The sequence below is a fragment of the Etheostoma cragini genome, chromosome 5, assembly GCF_013103735.1.
Source record: "Etheostoma cragini isolate CJK2018 chromosome 5, CSU_Ecrag_1.0, whole genome shotgun sequence".
NCBI lineage: Eukaryota > Metazoa > Chordata > Actinopteri > Perciformes > Percidae > Etheostoma > Etheostoma cragini.
Window position 1 is genome coordinate 6,539,148 of NC_048411.1, and position 23,083 is coordinate 6,562,230.

General features: G+C 39.8%; 1 protein-coding gene and 1 long non-coding RNA gene across 4 annotated transcripts in view; one reads left to right on the forward strand and one right to left on the reverse strand.

Moving 5' to 3' along the window:
• LOC117944785 (golgin subfamily A member 7-like) overlaps positions 1 to 16,544 on the forward strand; it is a 24,533-nt gene extending 7,989 nt beyond the window's left edge. The window contains exons 3-6 of one of the 3 annotated variants that reach the window (XM_034871939.1): positions 2,483 to 2,635; positions 6,689 to 6,790; positions 8,042 to 8,094; positions 16,341 to 16,544. In XM_034871939.1, coding sequence (XP_034727830.1) covers positions 2,483 to 2,635; positions 6,689 to 6,790; positions 8,042 to 8,083 — 297 coding nt within the window. In that variant the 3' untranslated portion in view covers positions 8,084 to 8,094; positions 16,341 to 16,544. The remainder of the gene's footprint in view (positions 1 to 2,482; positions 2,636 to 6,688; positions 6,791 to 8,041; positions 8,095 to 16,340) is intronic. The other 2 variants (XM_034871940.1, XM_034871941.1) reach the window with 2 other exon arrangements.
• Positions 14,260 to 23,083, reverse strand: part of LOC117944793 — a 16,383-nt gene continuing 7,559 nt past the window's right edge. The window contains exons 2-3 of the long non-coding RNA XR_004656656.1: positions 22,151 to 22,160; positions 14,260 to 14,333 (exon numbers count right to left, since the gene is read on the reverse strand). This is a non-coding gene — a long non-coding RNA (uncharacterized LOC117944793). The remainder of the gene's footprint in view (positions 14,334 to 22,150; positions 22,161 to 23,083) is intronic.

Consider the following 23,083-nt stretch of genomic DNA (forward strand, 5'->3'; position numbering starts at 1 on the left):
CACTGTTCCATGTCTTCGCCATTTGTGGATAATGGCTCTCACTGTGGTTCGCTGGATTCCCAAAGCTTTGGAAATTTATGATTTATTGGCTTTATAACCCTTTACAGACTGATAGATCTCAATTACTTTCTTTCTCAATTATTCCTGAATTTCTTTGGGTCTCGGCATGATGTGTAGCTTCTAAGGATCTTCTGGTGGACCTTACTGTGTCAAGCAGCTCCTATTTAAGTGATGCCTTGATTGTGAACAGGTGTGGTAATAATCAGGCCTGGGTGTGGCTAGAGAAATTGAACTCAGGTGTGGACAACCACAGTTATAGTATGTTTTAATAAGGGGGGCAATCACTTTTTCACGCAGGGCCATGATGGTTAGGATTTTTTTTCACCTTTAATAATAAACACCTTCATTTACAAATTGCATTTTGTGTTTACTTGTGTTGTCCTTGACTATTGTTTAAATTGGTTTGATGTTCCGAAACACTTAAGTGTGACAAACATGCAAAGGAACAGGAAATGAGGAAGGGGGCAAACACTTTTTCACACCACTGTATATCTCACTTCTCATTAAAAATTAATTATGAGGCGTGTCAATTGCTGCTTGTATGAAAAAAAACGTAGGGCTGCAACTACCAATTTTTTATTGATTATTTCTTTTGATCACTTGATTATTTTTTTTGTATAGAGCTGATTAGATCAGCCCCACGTAAGTGAATTAATTCTAGTAAGTAACCAGTATCATGTTCAATTTCTCAATACATTGTATTTGTTAGCTCGTGGATCTTGAGTGCTCCAATATTGCAGACCTGCAGGTGGAATAGCAAACACGGTATCTTATCTTATCATACTTAATCAGTGTAACCATGGCGCCGGAAGTGAAAAACACTGTCAGCAACTTCTCCAGAGGAACCATGCTGGACTTTATCCTTATGTGAACCACGGTGGAAGTGGGTTAAGAGCAGGTCCCGATAATGATGTGAAAGAGGAAGAGCAGGTCACTGAGACTGAACAGCCCTCAAGCCACATTAAAAACAGTGCCAGCCAAACAGTTCAGAGTTCTAAGGACAGAAAGCTTCAGTTTTAAAATGCATGCACCACAAAAGAGCAGCTTCACAATACTCACTCACAACCACTCACTGGTGGTTTATTGGTACTTCCTACTCGATTGGGTGGTCTCCCATGTTTTCTGGTAGGATTCAGTTCACACACACACTAACGCTTAGGTCCCCTATCAAAAGTTCTTTACACACACACGGACACACACAACTTTTTTACCCACATGTTTGATTTTGCCATGCAGTTTAGATATTCATTTGCAGAGGTTTGCACGCTGTAAAATCACATTCTTGCGGATAATTATCCTAGGCTGTGGGCTTTATTTTTTTTGTTGCCACTTTCCTGTTTTAATGCTTTTGGAGAATCCAAACTGAGACAGCACTCAGTGTTCTAAATGTATTTGGCAGCTAGATTGCCAAATCATTCCAGAGAGTTTTATTATTTGGGAACTGTCAATGCGCACAGAGCTGTGTCTTATATGTATTTCCTCTGTTCAAATTATATTTTGTGACCATTACAGTTAAGAGAATATGCTATTCTGCACTTGAATTTGCAAGCCATGTTTAGCCTTGCACTCTAAACATTTTTGAAATGCTAATATGGCTGCTTCAGACGTATGGAGAGACGCTCAGGCAGAGAATTGTGGTTTGAATCATCGCAGCCTCTGAATTGAAAAATTAGGAGAACAAAGGCAGAAATCAAACACGCCTAAGACCACTGATGTGTTGGAGCTTGTTGTTGCATTCCTTGGGCACATGGATCAGAACGTTGGAGGGTTTGCAGAGGCTCAGGAAGCCCCTGGCTGGCTCCTCATCTGATCTGGAGGCTCCTTTTTTCATCAGCATCATAGAGAGATCGGCAGATCCATTCAAGACTCCAGCATGGGGCTAGTGTCGACACCCCAGTCAAAGCAGCCTTCAAGTCCATCAGTTCCCCACTCTCCATCAGTCTTCCCTTCAAAAAGCCTTCTTTTGAGGAATTCTTGAGAAACACCATGTTGATAATTAGCCATTCTGGGTTAAAGTTTTGATCCTAGAAGCTGTCTTCAGTGTATAGGACAGCTGAGCTAAGTCTTTATATTTTTCAAGTTTTGCCTATGCCATTGGAGGAGAAACATCAAGAATACCGCCTGGATTGGCACTGTGTGTGTCCTGCTTTCAGTGAATTTGTTCTGTTAACTGAAAAAATTACAGAGCATTTGGCCAAGTGATCCTAATAATTTAATGAGGTGTTTCCAATGTGGGAAGTTGGCCCAGCGATCCCTTGCTGTATGATCAGTCCAAGAAAATACAGCCCCTCATTTATGTAGAGATGGAAAAATTGGAGAAAATGATAATATATCCCAACAGACAGACCGCTCTCACATATTTGTCCAAATCTACACTTGGCTCTGTGCATGGTCTAATGATCTTTTTGTCTTTCCATGGCAGATTGACAAGCAGCAGTTTGAGGAGACAGTGCGGACACTGAATAACCTGTATGCTGAAGCGGAGAAACTGGGAAGCCAGTCATATATTGAAGGTTGTCTGGCCTGCCTCACAGCCTACACCGTCTTCTTGTGTATGGAGACTCACTATGAGAAGGTGGGAGACATTTCACCTGCATAGATGAAGAATGAATAATGCTAGATATTAAACTGCAGCTCTTTTAGTAACATACAACATTATATTAGGTAATTTTCTGTTTAGAGTCTCTTAGTTTTGGTCATGATATCAAAAGTCCATTAGTTTTGTCTTATTTGGTCATCTTTTTTGTCTTGAGTCATTTTTGGTGGGGTAAAAAGTCATTTTACTCAATTTTCATCAACAAAAACAAGTTAACATATTAGTTGCATTTTGGTCATGAATAAGGTAATTGTCCAACAAGTTTAAACATTTAATCCAAGTTTCAGTTAAGACCAAGAATGAACATTGTAGTGAAAAACAACACATTAACCAACTGTTTATTCAGTTTTAGTGTCCAAAGTAAGCTTCAGGAAAAGTGTAAATACAAGTTGTTACAGGAAAGTAGACGTTCCTAATTTTAATTAATTGGAGACATGGCATTCAATGTGAAAATCCACTAAGTGTCACAGTGAAACAGAAGTATTTCAAGATTACCACATCCAAGTGGTTAGATCACACCTGAGTTGGGAAACAGAATGCTTTCTTTCTGTTAAATAAGAACAGGAGTGGTAATAACATTTCAGTGGCCGACAGGGGCAAATGCACTGCAACCTAATGAAACACACCCAAATAGACAGAAAACATATTTATTAATTTGACCACACATGCGCAAACACGCTGCAAATACACAGATGCTGCAAAAAGAAAAACACACAAACTCCAAAAACAGAAACTATGCAAAAATAAAAGCACACAGGAGTGTTTCAATGTCTGGCCCCGCAGTCCCATGTCAAAGTGTCCTTGGGCAAGACAATGAACCCCCGAGTTTCCCCCGATGCTGCGCCATTGGAGTGTAAATGTGTTAGTGTTTATCTGATGAGCGGTGAAACGGTGTGCAACGGATTTGAGATCATAGACTGTATGTATTAAGTCTATGTTTGAGATATTTTTTCTCTTGATTGGTGGGTGTGTTTTTAGTTTATTGGCTCAGGTCCCAGGTGAGACTCATCAGCAGAGACATGTCTGTAAACTGTTGCTAATAAAAAAGCAGAGCTTCTCTCCCTAGGGGGTCAACAATCAAGCTGTTACCACTTAGCAATTCCCCCCTAGAGGCCACCATAGTGACACCACTGGAAAATGTGGCATTAACCAACCAGCCAAATCTGGATGTTTCAAAAAAATTGCCTTATTATTTTTAATTAGGTTTCACAATTGTGGAAATAGTAAGCCACATTCCCTGATCTGAGCCGAAGAACCAGCCGCTGCGTATTGAGAGACTCGTGTTGCAGCGTTATAGATATTTTTTTCAACAGCTATACACACAGCGTCTAGGCCATTTTCCAAAGTTGACTTGAGTTTAACTGCAAGTACTGCCTCTCTCTCTATCTCTCTCTTGCTCTCTGCCGAGACACGCATCCGTAGCGTGCAGTTTACTGTGGTGCTGTCTTGCTCATACAACTCTGTCTGTTAAAATGAGTCGAGAAGCAGAGAGCAAAATCTAACTTTACTTTTAAGGACATTAAAGAGAAATGTTCTCCCCTCATCCTATGGGGGAATGGGCATTGGAATGTAATCAATGTCAAACGATAGTAAAATAGGCGTCATTGCTCTCTGGCTACTGTACAATGACAAATTAAAGTAAAAAACATTTGGTCTCCACGGTCTCAACTACTGCCAGAAAACGCTTAGTTATGTTGTAGTAAAGAAACTCTCTGTCCACCATACGTATGGAATAAGTAACAGTGTAACTGTTAGTTATACAGGAGAGAAGCCAGTCATTTTATGGCAAAAGCTTTCAGTGCTTGGTTTTCATTTTGTGACTTTCATTTGAATCAAGAACTAATTTTCGTGTCTTATTTCTTCATTGAAGTTTTCTGTAACATAGTGTTAAAATCTCTTCTTGTCTCGATTTTGTGAACCCAATCTCGTGTCTCGTCCTTGTGAGCTGGGTGTCTCGTCACACCCCTAGTTATATGATGTTGGGTTCCTGCTGTGTGGAACCGTTTTAACTCTGCTGTAAATCAGTTTTTGACCTGAGCAAAACAGAATATGATTTGAAGTGAATTTTGGCCCAGTTTTTTATTTTTTATTTTTTATTGGACAAGAGTGAACTGGGAGAGAAAACATTTGGATTGGTTTGGGTTTAATGAGTACTCATCAAGTCATGCCATTTAAATTGACTGGTTGTTACCAAAGTAAAAAGGGGAGTCAGTTCAGCTTCTCAGCTCAAGAATGTGGTGGGTTGGCTAGTAGGACTGCATGATGTGGAAAAAAAGTCATTTTGAAGTTTAGAATGCTGCAATTGCGATATAATTGCATGATATAACTTGAGTATCAAGGAAGAGTTTAGAGTTATTCAAGCATACCTGATGCATCACTTAATATATCACTCCGCCGTTTCCGTGTCAACAATACGGAGTTGAATAAAATAATTTAAAAAACTGTTTCAAAACATTTGTATTCATGTAAGTAATACAAGAAACACAGTGGAATGCACAAACAACTCTTCAACTTGTATCTAAAGTGATTTATCAGATTAAACAACTTATTTGTACCTTTCACTGGAAATGTTATGATCAGCTTTGCCCGTGATGGCACCATCATGAAAAACGCTGCTAAATGTGATTTTTCTTAACTACTTTTTTTTTTTTTAGCAGATATCTTTGTTACAAGATTGAGCTAGTAAAGCAGTGTGGAATTTATGTGTGGTAGATGTGGTAGGGAAACCCCATGATCTCTACAAAATAACATTGGCTTAAGTTAGCTTCTGACTAACGTTTTATAGGGACAAGAAAGCATCTTTGTTTGAATTTGGCGGACGTTTAGTATCTAAATCAATCAATGGAAAAATATTTTTTTCAGCAGATATCTTAGTTATAACAGAATTGAGCTAGCAAAGCAATTTAGTGTTTTAATTTGCAGTAATTATTCAGGTTTGGAAATCCCACAATTTCTACAAAGCTAACGTTAGCCTAGACTGACTGAACAGGGACTAGAATCGTCTATTTTTATTTTTATTTTGATTATAACTTTAATTTTGTTGATAACCGTTGTTGTGTAATTGCAATATTAAACTCAAGGGTTTAATTTAACGTCATATTATTGGCACTTCAGAGATGCTTATTAACCTCGGCGCAAGCTCCTTGGTACTACCCGCATCGTTGATACAATCCTAAAGTTAGCTTAAACGGGACTAGAAATAAACTGTGTTTTTTTTACTTTGAGAGCAAATTGCCACACCATAGTACGGAAGAGGATTAGGGCCACTGGTGAAAAATGTATGTGAGTTCTGACTTTATTCTCAGAATTCTGACTTTTTTCTTAGAATTCTGAGATTAATGTCAGAATTCTGACATTTAGCATGCTATTGCAATTTCTTTTAACCGAGAGCCCCCAGTACCGTTGACCTCCACGTCATTTAAGAAAAATCCCTTTTTTATAATTGCCTATTTATAGAAAACATAAAAAAACATTACATCTTCAGCATTCAAAATCCATTAACCAACTTTTAGTTGTCAAAATCTTATACAAAGTATTTGAACAAAAAGTCGTAAAGGTCAAACTAAAAATAAAAAGTTCAAAACATCACATGACATGGTTGGTTTCACTAAAATAATTGAAAGTCTGTGCATTAAAATTACACCCTGAATGCCCCGTAACGGAAACACTAGCAAATGTTATTGCTTTTGGAAACAATCACTCAAACTTTACATTTTACAGTCAGTATAGAGTGTAACAAAAAGAGGCAGTTGGAAACCGCTTTGCGCTTAAGTGTATGTGTGAGCGTGCTTGGCAGGGTGTTAAATAGCAGTGACAGAGTTTTATTGATTTGGCCATTCTCTCAAAAAGCAACCTGAATGGAATTAATAATGAAGCATTGACACAGCCTCATAAAAAGAACTCTGTGTGGCTAGACTGATGCACTGATTTTTGACATGGTAAAAGTGGGGGTGGGACTCTGTTACACTTATACCAGTGGTTTGACATCCATGACAAATGTATCTGAAAATGTGATTGCTGTGCTTTTTGTAGGTTTTGAAGAAGATTGCAAAGTACATTCTGGAGCAGAATGACAAGATCTACGCACCACGAGGCCTCCTGATCACCGATCCCATTGAGAGAGGCCTGCGAGTCGTATCCTACCCTTCAGTGTCGTAGTGCTCTAGCCAGGAAATACTTTCTGTTCACTTAATTTTCCTCATCCACAACTGCTTAAAAAAAACACGTATTTTTTGGAAGATAATGTTTAGGGAAGAGGAATAATACAGTACAGTATATTTTGGGTAACTTTAACTTGTTAAACATACATTGAGATCAGAAAATGTGAATGTAATCACACCACAGCTTTAAGTAGAACAAGGAGCTTTCACAATGATATAATAGATGCAGTGATTTATAGGCCTTCTGACCATACCACATATTTCCCTGTAACTGTTGGATGAAGTTGGAAAGCAGCAGTCTGAGCAATATACAGGAAATCCAACGCTATGTAGGGATACCCTGTAAAAACACCAGAGCATCTGCATCAGATCTGCGTGTCCGTGCGTGTGAGAGAGACTCAACATCCCAAATGGGCAGCGATGGGAGATATGCTTTGTTCCATCTCTCGCCTATATTCTGTAGCAGTGGCAGTGCTCTGGATTCTTTCTCCAACACTGTCGGGCTGCTGTGCTGACTTTGGCACAGGAGCATTGGGAGATTGACAGGAATGTCTCCGCTGAACTCGGGGTGATGCATAGACTGCATGAGAGCAGCCAAAACATCGTCATTGCCCTCTGGTGGCTAGCTGCAGTTTAGGTTTTAAATCCCACCCCCACCACGTTAGCGGTTTGGGGTATGGGCCGAACTAAATAATCAAAGTACACCTTAAATAAATTTAACCCAAATATGGTTTCTTTCATTTTAAGTAGTTCTTATACTACAGATGTTTGTTCAAGGGCTGCTACTCATAATAATTTTGTTTTTTTGATTGACTTGCAATTGGTACAGTGGGTGTATGGGGGGGGGACTTTGATTCGGCAGCTCCAACATCCAATCACTACTGCGCAGACTTTGGCTCCAAAATTACAAGATGGCTAGTCTGTCCTCCTTATCTTAAAGAGAAACTCAGATTTTCCTTTTTAAGAAAGTCAGGCCAAGAAACTAGTCAGTCAGCTACTACCATGGGAAGAGCGTCACAAAGAGGCTTAAAGGCGAGACACTTTCCACAAACCTGTCCAAAAACTGTCCTTCTCTGTTGATAAATTGGAAAATATACACAATAGCTGCAGTTTATATTTCCTTATGTCAAGAGTGAAAAGAATTCCAATTTCAGTTTTGTTTAATTGAATGTACACTGAATCCAAACTTGCTTCAAATGCTTTTCCTTGACTAAATCCTATTAAGGTTGAGGTTACTATCTTTGAAGACAGAAGCCTGACTCGATAAAAGCTGCCACGGTGGGTCTTATAAATAATATTCCATATAAATCCATATTCCATAATGAGGAGTTACACTTTCTTACTAGTACATATTTGCTTGGACTATTACTTAATAGTCCAAGCAAATATGTACTAGTAAGAAAGTGTCAAAATCTTTTTTTTAAATCTGTGTGTTTGTATGTTGGCGTTGTACATACTTATGTACAACACCAACATACAAACAAAAACAGATTTTTAAATGGTACAAATCCATTTTAGATTATGAAAACACATTTTCCTCTTTTCGGAATTAAAAAAAGGTTTCCTGCCTAAAATAATTACAATTGTGTTTAATTTGCCTTGGTGTATATAAACAAACAAACAATACATACAGAAAAACAAATACATACTTAAAGAATAACTGTTGCATAACAAAAAAGAGGCTAAATGGATTGAGTGCAGAATTTGCAAAGATTAAATAGTATGTCCACAATGGGGTGTGGACAGTTTCCTGGAGAGATGGCGCATTGTTGCCAATTTAATTTAATTTATAGACTCTATTCATAAGAGTTATCTCAAGAAACTTTACAAATAGAGTAGGCCTAGACCACACTCTATAATGTACAAGGACCCAACAGTTCTAGAAGTTCCCAGAGCAAGCAACAGTGACAGTGGCGAGAAAAAACTCCTTTTTAGAAAGAAACCTCAGACAGACCCAGACACTTGGTAGGAGGTGTCTGACGGGCCGGTTGGGGTTAAAATGAAGAGTGGCAATAATAGTCACAATAAAAGATAATGGAACAGTGACTAAAAGTAGTAGTTCCATGGCATAGCAGGGCACTGCACAGCATTGCAAGACACAGCCGGGCGTTGCAAGGCACCGCTGAGCATAACAGGATGTAACAGGGCAAGCTGGGGTAAAAAGAACATAAGGACTCCGTGGAATGACTGCCAAAGCTAGGTAACAAGCACTTCTGTGACAAGGATGCACACAAATGGAAAGAGAGGAGAGACGAGCTTAGTGTGTCAAAGGAAGTCCCCCGGCGACAGTGTCTCCCTCCCAAACCCAGACCGGAAGCCGATTCCACAGTAGAGGAGCCTGATAGCTGACGGCTCTGGCCCATTCTACTTTTAGTGACTCTAGGAACCACAACTAACTCTGAATTCTGGGAGCGAAGTGCTCTTGTGGGACAATAAGGTACTATGGTCTCTTCAAGATAAGATGGTGCTTGACCATTTAGAGCTTTGTAGGTCAGAAGAAGGATTTTAAATACAATCCTGGATTTTACAGGAATCCAATTCAGAGAAGCTAATACAGAAGATATATGATATGTTTTCTTAGTTCTTGTCAAAATACGTCCTGCAGCATTCTTGATCAGCTCGAGAGTCTAGGGAAGTTATTTAACCATCCTGATAATAAAGAATTACAGCAGTCTAGCCTGGAAGTAACAAACGCATGGAAAAGTTTTTCACCATCATTTTGAGACAGGATGTTTCTAATTTTGGCAATGTTACAAAGTTGAAAAAAAGGCTGCTCTTTAGGTTTGTTTTAGATGGGCATTAAAGGATATATCCCGATCAAAAATAACTCCTAGATTTTTCACAGTAGTGCTGAAAGCCAGGGCAATACCATTCAGAATAGTTATATCCCTAGATAATGAAGTTTGGAGGTGTTTAGGGCCCAAGAGTGGGTCATCCAGGAATGGGTGTCATCCGCATAACAATGAAAGTTATTTGAGTGTTTTCTAATAATATTGCCTAGAGAAAGCATATACAGAATGAGGAGAATAGAATTGGTTGTGGAACGCCATGGCTAACTTTAGCGAGGATTTATCGTTAACAATAACAAAGCCAGTCACCTTCTCAGCAGAGCGGATAAGACACTGCACTTTGCCCCTTTCCCTGGCAGTGGCAGCAGCGTACCAGATGGTGATGGAGTAGGGGAGGATGGACTCAATGATGGCAGTGTAGAAGTGCACCAGTGTTTTGAGGTGAGCCAAAACAAGGCGCTCAAAAAACTCAAGAGTTGTGCGCTATCCAAAGTTTGTTACCGTAAAACCTCCCTATTTTACCATGGGATACCATATTACCGTGATTATGACGTAAGACTTAGGCAGTGTCACAAAACTGTTGGCTTGTGCCAACACCATTCAGAAACTGAATACCAAACACTAATACTGAAACACCTCTCCCTTTTCATTAGGTCGGAACCCAAAATGCTGCCAATTTGCACAAGTCGAGACCCCCTCGCTCTCTCTTTCTCCTCCACACTGTCACGTGACAGCCACACATAAGCATTTTCAGGCATTAGATAAATTATATTTAATATTTAATCCTTGTCTCCTATGTAAGGGCATTGTATTTTCTTAATGAATGTATTGAAACTGATACCGTTGCTATTTTTAAGACCCTGCGGTATATCGCATTGCGTTCCAACCCTCAAAGACTTGTTATATAACTACAGAGGTCATGGTGACCGGTCTGTTGGGACATAGTCCTTGATCCTTTTTTTCTTGGGCCCGGGATGAGGTTGGAGGACTTGAAGCAGGGTGGTACATATCTCCAGTAGGATGTTAAAGATGTCTGTGAACACCGGAGACAGCTGATCAGCGCAGTGCTTCAAGGTGGAGGGAAAGAACAAGTTGGGTCCGGCTGCTTTTCAGGGGGTTGTCTGTTGACTTGTCTTTCCTGAATAGAAAGGGTTGTTGTTGTGGAGGGGGGAGGTAGGACTCTGGTGTGGGCAGTGACAAGGCCCCGACACCTATCTGGGTGGGGGAGGTGTGGCTGGAGGGCTTGAGCTGGTGAATGGAGTCACGGGGGACGGAGACAGGACAGTATTGTCTTTAAAAATGGCAGTAGAATGTGTTTAAGTTGTTTGCCAGACGGGTATCACAGCAGAAAATTGAATTTTCAACAAACAAAACAAGATAGACCGCACCATATCACCAAAGCACCCACAGCCGGAGCTATCTTGGATCATCATCCACTTTAGGGAAGTAGTGCAAAGAAAAAGACTTAAATAGATAAATAGATAAGAATAAAAGAGGACTCACTCTGTGTACCATTGCTTTCATGCACAATTGCATTCAAAGATGAATCCCACATTAAAGTTTAAAGCCCCGTCATTTGTAAAAGAAAAATATCAATTAGGGCTGTTTAATAAAGCATTTAAAGGATTTTTATGCATTATAACTTCATGTTTTGTAGCACCCAGTGTGTTGACACAGTGTGGACATGTCTCCGCTGAAGTGCTGCTGTACAGAGCACATGAACGGACCAAACCCGGCCGCTGAACTCAAAGGGATTAAGTGTCCTTTCAGCACAACCACCACAGACCAGTCAGTTACATTACTTTTTGTTGCTATAATCAAACAATTTATCATCTACTGTAGGTCAAATTGCCCCTTTCCTACATTGTTAATGCGACTGATTCTTTCAGGCAGCAGTTGGTACTGAATGTTTGATATTATCTGTGAACCTAGTACTTGAGCAGTTCAGTGTATGCTAATTAAAATGCCTGCTTTCCTAGTATTTCGGTAATAGAGAGCCATAGAACACTTAGTTAGCAAAACAACTACAGTTTCCATAAGACCAGCTTGCCTATGACCAGGATTTTAACCAAACATTTGGCAGGTGTTCTGTTGGATTGTTCTTGCCTATTTGAGATATGTGGGAAAAGGCACCGATTAGTTGTTTACACACACTGTGTACTCGTCTATCTGCTGTGCAGTAATACAGTTCTCAGTAAATGCCCTGGTCATTTATAAATTGGGGCTTTTTGAACAGAACCGCTTTGTTGCTATTGTTCTGGCTCCCCTAGCATTACCACAGCTACCTGTTCTCTCTTCTGCAGAGCAGCGTGTTCATTCAGGAGGTGACTCACTCAATCATTCAAACAAGTAAAAAGATTTTTGCACAGATTTAAGTGTGTTTATGCTTTTTATTATTGAGATTGTGGACAGCCAACATTGATTATAATTACTTATTCCTTACAGTAACAACCCAAAAGATAGCCAACTTAAATTACAGTTACCTTTTAAAAAACAAACAAAAACAACGGTCAGCGTGCTGCCTCTATGTTTTCTATTTGTTCCAGCTGTTTTGTTTCTGCTTCTTGTCTTTTTCTCAGTGGATTATAGAGGAATTTAGTCAATAAATCTGTTGTAAATGTATTATCAGAGACATAATGCATGGTGCGTCTTATTAATGGTAGTGCAAAAGGTCAAACTGCTAAATCAACATTGGAATATTTTGGGTGAAGGAGGATACTGTTTTACTAGTTACAGTGTGTGATTCCGCACATCCATGCAGGTAGTTATATGAGACAAATTATCATTTAGATTGTAGAAGTTCTCTTTTCAAAGGTATCTTTTCATTTATTTTGGTAATTGTTCTATTGTGAAGAGAAAAAGAAATCTGCTGCGTCATGGCATTTGTTGACAAAATGAACACTGGTTCATTTCCGCTTTAAGCAGACCTTTTCCACGCTGGGTATGACGCACCCCATTTTGTAGTTGTCCATCTCAGAAAAGAAACCCATTGATTTGAAACACTACTGCTGTCTGTCCACTGCAGCAGTGTACTGGTTGCTGTGGACAGACAGCAGTAGTGTCTCTTGCTTGTATTACTCCGGAAATGAGAGGTTAATTAGGCCTAGTCGTAGAGAAAGTATCTAGAAATTGTTAAAATATGAGTGTAGGTCATGGATTGTAAACAAGAAATATCCCGGATTTTTTTTTCAAAAAAATTTAATATTTGCTTCCTTATTTACCCCAATGTATAATTTGATTTATTATAGACTATTCCTCAACAGTTATAATTACATGTTAGTTATGTACCATCCTGCAGAGCGCTTTGTGTCATTTGAATGCTAAGACATTCTGAGACAGCATGGTGCGATCATCAACTACAGATGGCTTTTAAATATCTGCAGATCTTTCACCCTGCAGACGCCTCACAGTTTTTACCTCAAGAACACATATCCCATGAGTTGTTTCAATCTCTGTCGCAGCAATCCCTTCGTGGACTGAAAAAGGCTGGGAAGTTCATTTTCATAATGTCATCCTAGGATTTGCTGGGCCCAAATCATATTGAAAAGTACTTTGTATATGGACGCTGGACAGGACCCTGTCTGCACTGTACCATCAGGCCGAGTAAGACATACCCCATAAATATTTTACCTATGGGGAATGTTGTGTTTGGATGGAATTTTGAGACCATAGACCCCTGTGAATGGATAAACCATGGTCCTATTACCGTACAGAAGCATACAATAATTAATCTTCTCATTTGAAATTCCTGCTGAGCTTCTCGATACATAAACATGTCCGATTGAGGAATGTAAACCCAGGACTTTTATAAGTAGCTGTTGAGAGAAGAGTGAGTTGGAGCTTTGCCATGGTCAAAGACAGGATGAACCACAGCCAAAAAGCAGACTGAGCACACACACAGTATATCCATCATTCCTAGCATTAAAGCCTTTTTTTGTCTTGCCAGGATCTCTTATCCTCCGTCTCCTGGAGGCTTAGACTGATACACAGGCATATCAAACCAACATTAACTATTTATTAAAACTCATACCGGCCATTAAGTTGTCATTATGCTGTGTCACAATTTCATAGTTTCCTATTTTGCAAGTTAACCATCTTCACTGCTATGAAAACTCCCAGTATTTACTATGATACCTGTTCAGTAGAATGTTTAATTTTAAAGTCAAAAATGGATCACGAATGGTTATGCAAAAACGGTCGCTTTTAGTAACCATTCAGGGCTCGACAGTAACGTTTGCCCAGTGTCCCTTGCAGCCAGATTTAGTTAATTGGCAACCGTTTCATGTCCTCTGGTTGTCCCCTTCGGCAACCACCTGTTCAATATTTTTTTTAGTTTTTTTAACATATAAAATCAAAACTGTAAAATCTTATTATAAAAGAAGGTGATATTTTGTTTGGTTTTCTCCTTAAAGTTCAAACCCTACGTTCAACAAAACACATTTCATTTGTGACCGCTTTCAACACATGCGCTTGCCGTGAAAATACGCAGGCAAAGCAATTTTCTGTTTACATTAAAGGCGCATGTTAATATCCAGTGCTAATATGGCACCGGTTCCCTGTATCTACTGGATGGAATAGCAACGCGGATTTCCGCGCCTCATTACTTTGCATGGCAATAGAAACTTCTAAATTTAAACTGATGTTTTGTTTTGGGGGGTGTACGTCAACTTACCCGCCCAAACACTTAAAAGGTCCTTGTTTAAAACGTCACGTTTTTAACAATTTTTACTGTGTTTACTAGCCAAGTCCAGAGTTAATAAACTAGGCATAATGAATGCGAGAAGACCTGCATGTCGCCCTGCGGGAGGGACCGCATCATTTTGCTAACGTTAGCTTCTTGTCTTATCTGGGGTCTGACAAACAGTATATTCTCTCATTTCAGTGTCCATAATGCTTTTTTCCAATATACTATAGCCTTCATACTGTATGTCACGGGACCCACGTCCAAGAGTGCACTTTTCATGTCAAGGCTTTTGTTGCTGTTATCACTCCGCCTGAGAAACTGCTATGTTCCATCTGTTGTTTATTTGGTTGCCATGACTTCACAAATGATGATGTCCTGTCACTGTTTTCAAAGGGGAGAGAGAAATATCGGATGACTGTTTGCTTGAGTTCAATAGAGAAGATGGCTCTGCGTGTAATAACAATTATGACTTTTCACAAACTAAAAGAGCGGAGGTGCGCTGCTGCTACATGTATATATCGGAAACCCTGATGTATAGACAATTGAATAGAGAAAATTGATCAGTGCAGCTTTGTGTTCTATGATTTGGAGAGATTTTAAGGTATTTTCCACTCTGAAAGACAATTAAAGCGTTGTACTTGTTTCATTTTATTAATTTTTTAATAAATCATCATCATGTATCTATAAAGCTGTCCTCTCTCCCTCCCCATTATGGCTGAAAGCCTAGCTGGCTTAAAGCAGCGTTTTTAGTTTGGTTAGGAGCCTCCCTACAGCATGATGGATCAGACTCTAGTGAGACGACTGCACTGTTAAGCTCCTGACTGAGCATTCATTCAGAGGCAGATGGCACCAAGTCGGTGTCCCTGGCTCTGCGTACAAAAACTTGCTGCCTCGCCATGGCAGGCCAAAAAGATCTGAGCATACATTTCTTTTCATTTTTCTTATGTAAACATAATTCAATGCACTCCAGTGTTGATATCCAAATTTGAAAGTCAAACTTATATAAGGTAAAAGTAATGTGATAAAGAATAGGGTGAACTTTGCTCTTTTTACAACTTTTGTTCCTTTTTCTTTTTTTAACATTATTTTTGGGCTTTTCATGGCCTTTACTCAACAGGATAGCTTAAAGACAGGAAAGATATGAGACGGGAGGAACAAAATCTAGCAAAGGGCTGCGGGTCAGATTAAAACCCGGCCGCTGCCAAGGACTCAGCCTACACGGGGCGCACACTCTACTGAGTCAGCTAGAGGTCGCCCGATTTTTTTTTTAAACATTTGATAAAGCATTCTGAGAATATATTCCTCAGTCAACATACTGTATATTTACACATTCTTTAGGAATACCTGACAGAACTATACATGCTTTTGATATTAAGACCAAAGACAAATGCTCTCTGCATCTTGGCTTGTTTTTACAAACAAAGCATCAAATGTAGTGTTTTGCAATGTACCTGTGAAAGAGTTTGAGAGTTTGTTTAAATAGTTGTGTAAGGCATGCCAACTCAAGGAATGCTCTGCTTTTAGCCAGCAAACAGATCTGTGAATTCCACTAAATCCTTAGTCACTATCACTGTTGGTTCGGGCAGAGGCACTTTATGTTCAGTGTATTATTAAAATACACCAAATAAAAAGGTTCCTGTAGATGAAAATGTAAAAAAAAGTGGTTTCATTAATAAATGTGAGCCATATCTCATATTACTGCAACCCAGTCTCAGCTAACACTATCACAATTATGTGAATACAGTCTAATCCACTTTTTTCTAGTTCTATTAGGTAAATGCTCACTCATTGTTTTGTACATTTAGGCAAACCAGGAAAAAGTATGTCTTTTAGCCAACGCACATAAGTGTAAGTTGAAGCTTCAAGTTTTTGCTGAAGTAAAAGAGCTAAAAGCGCTTAGTGTAAATAACTGAAAGTATAAGATGAAAAGGAGCTAATGAGTAAGAGATTAACATAGTAGACTTCTCAGTTCAAGTGTCTCTGCCTAAGTTTGTGTTGTATTTAATACTCACTCAGTCTAATGGCACCTGTTAATCTTTCTGTTTCTGAAGCAGCTGTTTGGCTGAGCAGAGGTCAAAGTCTGCCAAGGCCCAGCACCAGTGGCCAGCTCCCTGAGGAACCCCGGACATCCCCCTAATACTGCGTCTCTACAATCTATCGCTTTCTGCTAATCAAGTGCATGTCCCAATCAGAGTATATTTTCCCATGCATTAATCAAGGGCCTGTTACTGTACACACTTGTATTTGGTTGGAGATAGCCAACTCACTTACACAATGTAATGGCATTTTTCAAACCATGAGTAATTATCCTTTATTTGGGACTAAAAATAATTTAATGATCTTTTTTATATTTGTTTTTTAGATCCTTTTTTTTGAATAATAAACAGATAGGGCATTTTTTATTAAGGAGTATGGAACTCATCCACACATGTTTTTATTGATTGTCTTGGCTGAAATCAAGAAACTGAACTCTGGTTATTAGTGTGATTTGTTGCATGTGTAGCACCCCACAGTTTGTTTGCTTTATTCTTATTCATGTATTCTTGCAAGGATGCTTGGTAGTTTATCATCTTCCCTGCATGTTTACTTTGTAGCATTTGACCTTATAGTTAACTGACCACACTGAACTTTGTCAGTGTGGATCCAAACATTCTAGTCAAATGTAAAATCCAAAACCTTTGCTTGTTTTTAGCATGTTATATTTTCTTTTTAGAAACTGTGCTATGCATAGTGTTTTGTGACTACTGTTGAGCTTTGGCTCATGTCTAATAAGGATATTTTCATATATTGTGAAATTGCCTTTGACCAAAGTCAAAGAGTGTTCTTGTTAATTGACAGTGCCTGTAATGGTTTTGAATGTGGCCTTTCTTAAAGTACGCAAACAACGACATGAACTTCAAATTTACCGGAGTTCATTTATTTTCAACAAAAGCCATCTTCTCTCAGCTGCAAGAATTGGCAATCCATTGGGCATGTTGAGCTTCATGTAGAAACTTGAAACTAGGTTAACTTTATGGTGATGAGATATGACACGGTTCAGCGGCTAACAACCAATTGGGGTAGAGGTCCTTTGCGCTATCCTTTGCGGGTGTATAAATGGAACAGTATAGAAAATATTTCCAGCTGGCTGGGCTAGCACCAGAGTTAGCAGTTAGCTTGCCAGCTACAGCATTTCCCCAGCTAGCCCTGTGAGTACAGTCACCAAGCTTCTAGAACCAAACACTGTGTAAAGATGGAACAGAAACATTTTACTGCACCAGTTACAGGTGTGACCAGGCAAGAGGGTGACAATTTTTCGGGACTCCTAGGGTCACATTCTTGTGGAAGTCCCCCGGTACGGGAGTCAGTTTCACTGTTTGTAACGTGATAGGGACCCAATAGAGCATAGAAATCAACAGGAGAGGGTGGGACGGAGAAATGTGTGTTTTGAGTGTGAGAAGAGCTCCAACAGGAAATACGTAATAAAATCGCCTAGGCCTGCAGGTAATTCATGTATTGTGTAGCTTAAATATCTGAGGCAACCTCATTGATTTGACTGTGATTTAACCAAAAGCACACACAAGTATCTACTGGCTAGTTATCCTCCAGACAGCAACAGACATATGAATATACTGTAGTACAAATGGTAATGTTAAATTATAAAATAACCACATGTACAGTATATTTCTACATGCCATAGCTATGGATCAATTATTTTAAATTCTATATATGTAAATAAAATGTCATGAATGATTTTTGATTTAACTTATACTTTTTAGTTTTCTTATTTTTTTTTCATTGAAATATGTTTTATTAATCTAAACTTGTATGCTACAAATAAAATGTGTACATATTTTACACCATGTTGTCTTCAGCTGTTGTTTCACACAAGCACAAGCACGCTTGTAACAAGATACACTGGTGCTTGCATTGATTTAGAGACAAAAAGTTCATAACCAAAAAGTTTAGAAATGTGGTTGGATTGGCTCAGTAGGTAGAGCAGGCACACATATACATAGAGGTGTATGCCTTGAAGCAGAGGTCCAATGTTCGAATCCAACATTGGAAACTTTCCTGTATGTCTTACCCCTCCATTTCCCATTTCTCACCAAGCAATATTGAAGGCAATATTTTTTTTGTTTCTAATAGTTACGTTGCAAGAAGGCTATTTCAAATTCACCAGAGGTGAACCCTGACTATTTGGAGGATATCCTTCAGCTCCAACACATTCTCACTCGCAGGTGTGTTAGCCTTTATTGGTAATGCAAAAAGTCTCCTTAAGCGTGATATTTAGACGACCTCGGTCGGGACTCTTGGCGTCACTTTTTGACGCTCTGGGTGGGGATGTACGTTTAACTGACATGCTGCACAAGAACGAGACAGGTTTAGGGAAAGATCGCGGGTGGGGTTACAAAATGTACATTTGAAGAAGAGGGTGAAAGTTCACATTGATTCATGGTCTTTTATACTACTTACTACCATTGTCACTCTTCATACTACGTCATCTTACAGCATGGTCAAGCTACTGCTCTGCCCGGTGCGTCCCATAGAGACGCTAAAGGGGGATTATAGTGTTGATACATGACGCTGAGAGCCACCGACCAAGTGTCAGTAATTTACGAGTTGGGAGTGAAAATGGGTTGTCAGCTCTGTGAACCTGACCTTCAGGTTTTTTTGTTGCATTACATAACATTCTTTAGTGTGGTTTTTAAACAAATATGTGATATTGGGAGGCAGACTCTGTCTCTATATATATGTCTCTTATATAGAGACTCTGTCTCTATATAAATGAAGGTTGGTGTACAGATGTCACAGTGCTGGAAAAATCATGCAGCCGCCACTTAGAGCCACTATTTATAAACTGCAAACCCTTTTATTCACCGCGGTCCCCGTCTACATCCCACCTTAGGCCTGTGTTAGTGAGGCTTTACTGCACCTGGTCAACCAGATAAATAACGTGGAGAAAAAACATCTTGACTCCTTGCTCATTGTTATTGGGGACTTCAACAGAGCAAACCTCAGCCCCTAGCTTCCAAAGTATAGACAGCATATTACAACAACAAGTATCCCACCAGGTACACTAATATACTGGACCACTGCTATACTACATTAAAGAATGCCTATTGCTCTGTCTCACGTGCAGCCTTGGGACTCTCTGATCACTGTCTGGTTCATCTTGTCCAAACATACAGGCAGAAACTAAAATCTGTTAAACCTGTTGGAAAGAGGGCGAAAAACTGGATTTACAAGCGTGCTTTGACTGTACTGATTGGCAGAGCCGCGGGAACATATTTTGAATTAGGGGTACTGACACATTTCCAGTGACGTTTTCAGCCAAAGTCAACCACCACACACCTAACTGCATCCATCACAATTTATTTCACTGTATTCAGTTCTTTATAAATAGCCTATCCAAGACAATAATTAGCGTGCCATGGGTTACTGACCCGGAAACACCAGAAAAACATAGACCTGTCTATTATTTTCAATTTATATTTGGTTAATTAAACAAACATAAATATCTTTCTTACCCATAGGCCTACTGTCAAGATTAAGACTCTTTATTAAAACAAAGGCACTTTGTGGTGTCAAAACGGTACTAAGGCTTCGATAATAAAACTGGAACACATGTTCCACAAGCATAAAAACAAGAATAAAGTTCATAATACAAGACAGGACGAATTAGGCACGAGTAATACAGGATATAGGCCCACGGCTGCAACAATGGCACAGAATTGGCCTACTAGAGGTTAAAAAAACAGAGCCACTAAACACATCACTGAATTATACAAACATTGAAATAGACAAATTCAGCCTTAAGTTTTTGTAGCACAGCAATAGCAAATTTAAGGCATTAGGATATTGGGCGTATGTATCAACAACTACGGTAGGATAATTAAATATAGGTGCGACTTCATTCTGGTTTTCCAATAAGTAGGCTTTACACACATGTACAAATCACAAATTCGTCTCCAATAATTAGTGTAAACTTTCAGTTGAACTGTTACTGAACAGTTGATGCCGATTTACTGCACGACTGCAGCATAATAATAAATCAGTATTCTTACCTTATGTAATGGGTGTGACGTCATGGCCCTGTGAAGGGCGGAGGTTATTTAGGGACACAGGTAATGCGCGTTCTCCCTCTCGGCTCGCAGTTCAGGAAGGGTAGCAGAGTGTATGAGACGCGTGCAGGCCAAACATTTCAGATGTTTGGATGAGCTTAATCTTGGAGCTGAGTAACGGTCATAACGACATAAAAATCATGCAGCGGGTCTGAATGAAACCTAAATGATTTGAAGGACTACTAGTGCAATATAGTCTGTCATTGTTTTTTCCCAAAATTGTTTAAAGTAACGGGCATTTTTTTCTATAATTAGTTTTCTTTCTTTAGTTTGGTTTGTTTTGTCCTTTTGATATATTGTCGTCGGGAAAGGGTAAAGTGCAATATTAGTGACGGGCGCGGCCCAATTTTAGGGCTGGTTACAGGCTGAACGATAGCTTTAGAGAACCCTTATTGCTAACTTTTGTGGTTTGATGTGTTGCCTTTTATTATTCCCCTGCATGTGATTAATGTTTGAGTTTTACAGTGTGCAGTGGTATTTTGTTATATTCTTTTATTGTGTGTATTGGGTCCTAACGCATATTAACAGCCTCTAAATTATTCTAGTGGAATTTTGCTATTTATATCAAGTAATTGCGCCGGTGCCATTGCACTTTAGTTCTTTCCTTTTGTTTAAAGTCTCCACCGTGTTTACGCTGGCGCTGTTTGCTGTTTTTTACTAGTGTTTTTAATCTATGCAAATTGTGAATAAATTACATTTTCTATTTTGTACGTGGCCTCCTGCTCCGGTTTGTTCTGGAAACTTACCTGGTTTCAAAATCACTACTTAATTGGCGTTGTCGGCAGGATCAGGAGGCATATTACTTTTTTGTTTATTTTTTTAGTGTTTTTTTTTTGGTTGCTTTTTGCCCTTGTTGATTGGTTTGGTGTGGGAAAAAACAGTGACAGGTCTTCAGCGACGGGGGACCACAATCTGGGTTATCTACCTCTTTGCAGTAACATACTCTGTCCAGAGGAATAATGGAGGATCTCCAGGCTCTCATGGAGCAGATGCAACAGCTGTAAGCAACCAATGAACAATTGATGGAGCAACTGCGGGAACGATCTCAGGTACCAGATGCCGTGCCTGGGCCTTCCATTGCGTCTCCTAATGTGGTCCCAGTTAGTGGTTTGGCAAGTGAAGCTACTAACTATCGTTACCTGTATGTACCTAGGGAACGTAAATGTCCCAAGTTTACTGGTAAACTGTCAATTGATCTGCTAACAGTTGAGAAATGGATTGAGGAGGTGTGTAGATGTCTGGATGTCAGGCATATGTCAGTTGCTGAACAATTATTGTTTATAATTGACCATTTAGATGGAGGTGCGAAAGCTGAAGTAAATTTTCACCCTAGTGCTAACAGAGATACACCAGAAAAAATCTTTGCTATTTTGACTGAAAACTATTGTTGCTCTCAGTCCTATGTAGCAGCACAGTTGCAACTGTTCCAACGTGTTCAGCGTGAGGGGGAGTCCTTACGTGATTACTCACATGCACTCAAATCCTTAATAGATGTTGTGGTACGTAAAACACCAGGTGGTATTAACAACTCTGATGCACTGTTGCGAGATCAATTCATTGAGCATGTGCTAGACGATACGTTACGTAGAGAGTTAAAACAACGTGTTCTTCAGGAACCAGCTGTTTCCTTTGTTGACCTTCGGGGTATTGCTCTTAGGTGGTCAGAAACAAGCAGACAGGGAGGTAGGAGCAAGCTTCGAGCTTATTCGTGCGATACATACTTCCAGGCAGTTGATAGTTTTGAGGGGAGCACAAACACAGTCACTGCTAGGCCCAATGATGAAATTGCTGACATTAAAGAGTGCCTCCGTAAACAGCAGGCTCAGTTAGATACAATTATGAAACATGTCACTGGCCAGGCCTTACATCCAACTGAAAGTGAAGCTGATCCTTACGCAACTAAGCGTCCCCGCTTTTAAACAGATGGCAAGTTAATTTGCCACCGCTGTAATAAGGCCGGCCATATTGCCAGGTTTTGTAGGGTTAACCTAGCAGCCCCTAAGTCCCAGGTAGGGTCTGGCCCTGAAGCTCGGGTATACAGTCAGGTGGGGGGGGCGGGCCTTGACTCCCAGCCGTCGGAAAACTAGACCTTTCTGGTTCAGAGAGCCAAGCACCAGAAAAGGGTCTCATGGGCTCACCTGAAGATCAAGTGGAAGATCCCTCACGACTAATTGGAGACTGTCCTGTTGTGGAAATCAGCATGGGTGGTGTTTTGGTACCCTGTTTATTGGATACCGGCTCAATGGTAACCACGATCAGGGAAAGTTTTTTTGAGAAACACTTCAGGTCAATGGGCATTGGGCCGCTGAAGAAGTGTCGCTGGCTTCGTCTTAAGGCTGCCAATGGACTGCACATTCCCTATAAAGGTTACATGGAGCTTGATGTCAATGTTTTGGGCAAGACCCTGACACAAATGGGCGTGTTAGTTGTAGAGGACCAACCGGGTGAGTCCAGACAACAAGAAGAAGCTGTACCTGGGCTCTTGGGAATGAACATCATTGGCCGCTGTAACCATTTGCTGTTTGAACAGTTTGGTAATAGTTTTTGTGAATCATCTTTTCTCCAAGCTGCCAGTAAGGAGTGGACAGAAACCTTTTTTACGTGAGCTTTGTACTCACAGGGGTACTTGGGTAAAGCCAAGGTTCATGGTCGAGCCATCCGGGTCCCTGCAGGCTCATTAAAGTGGATTC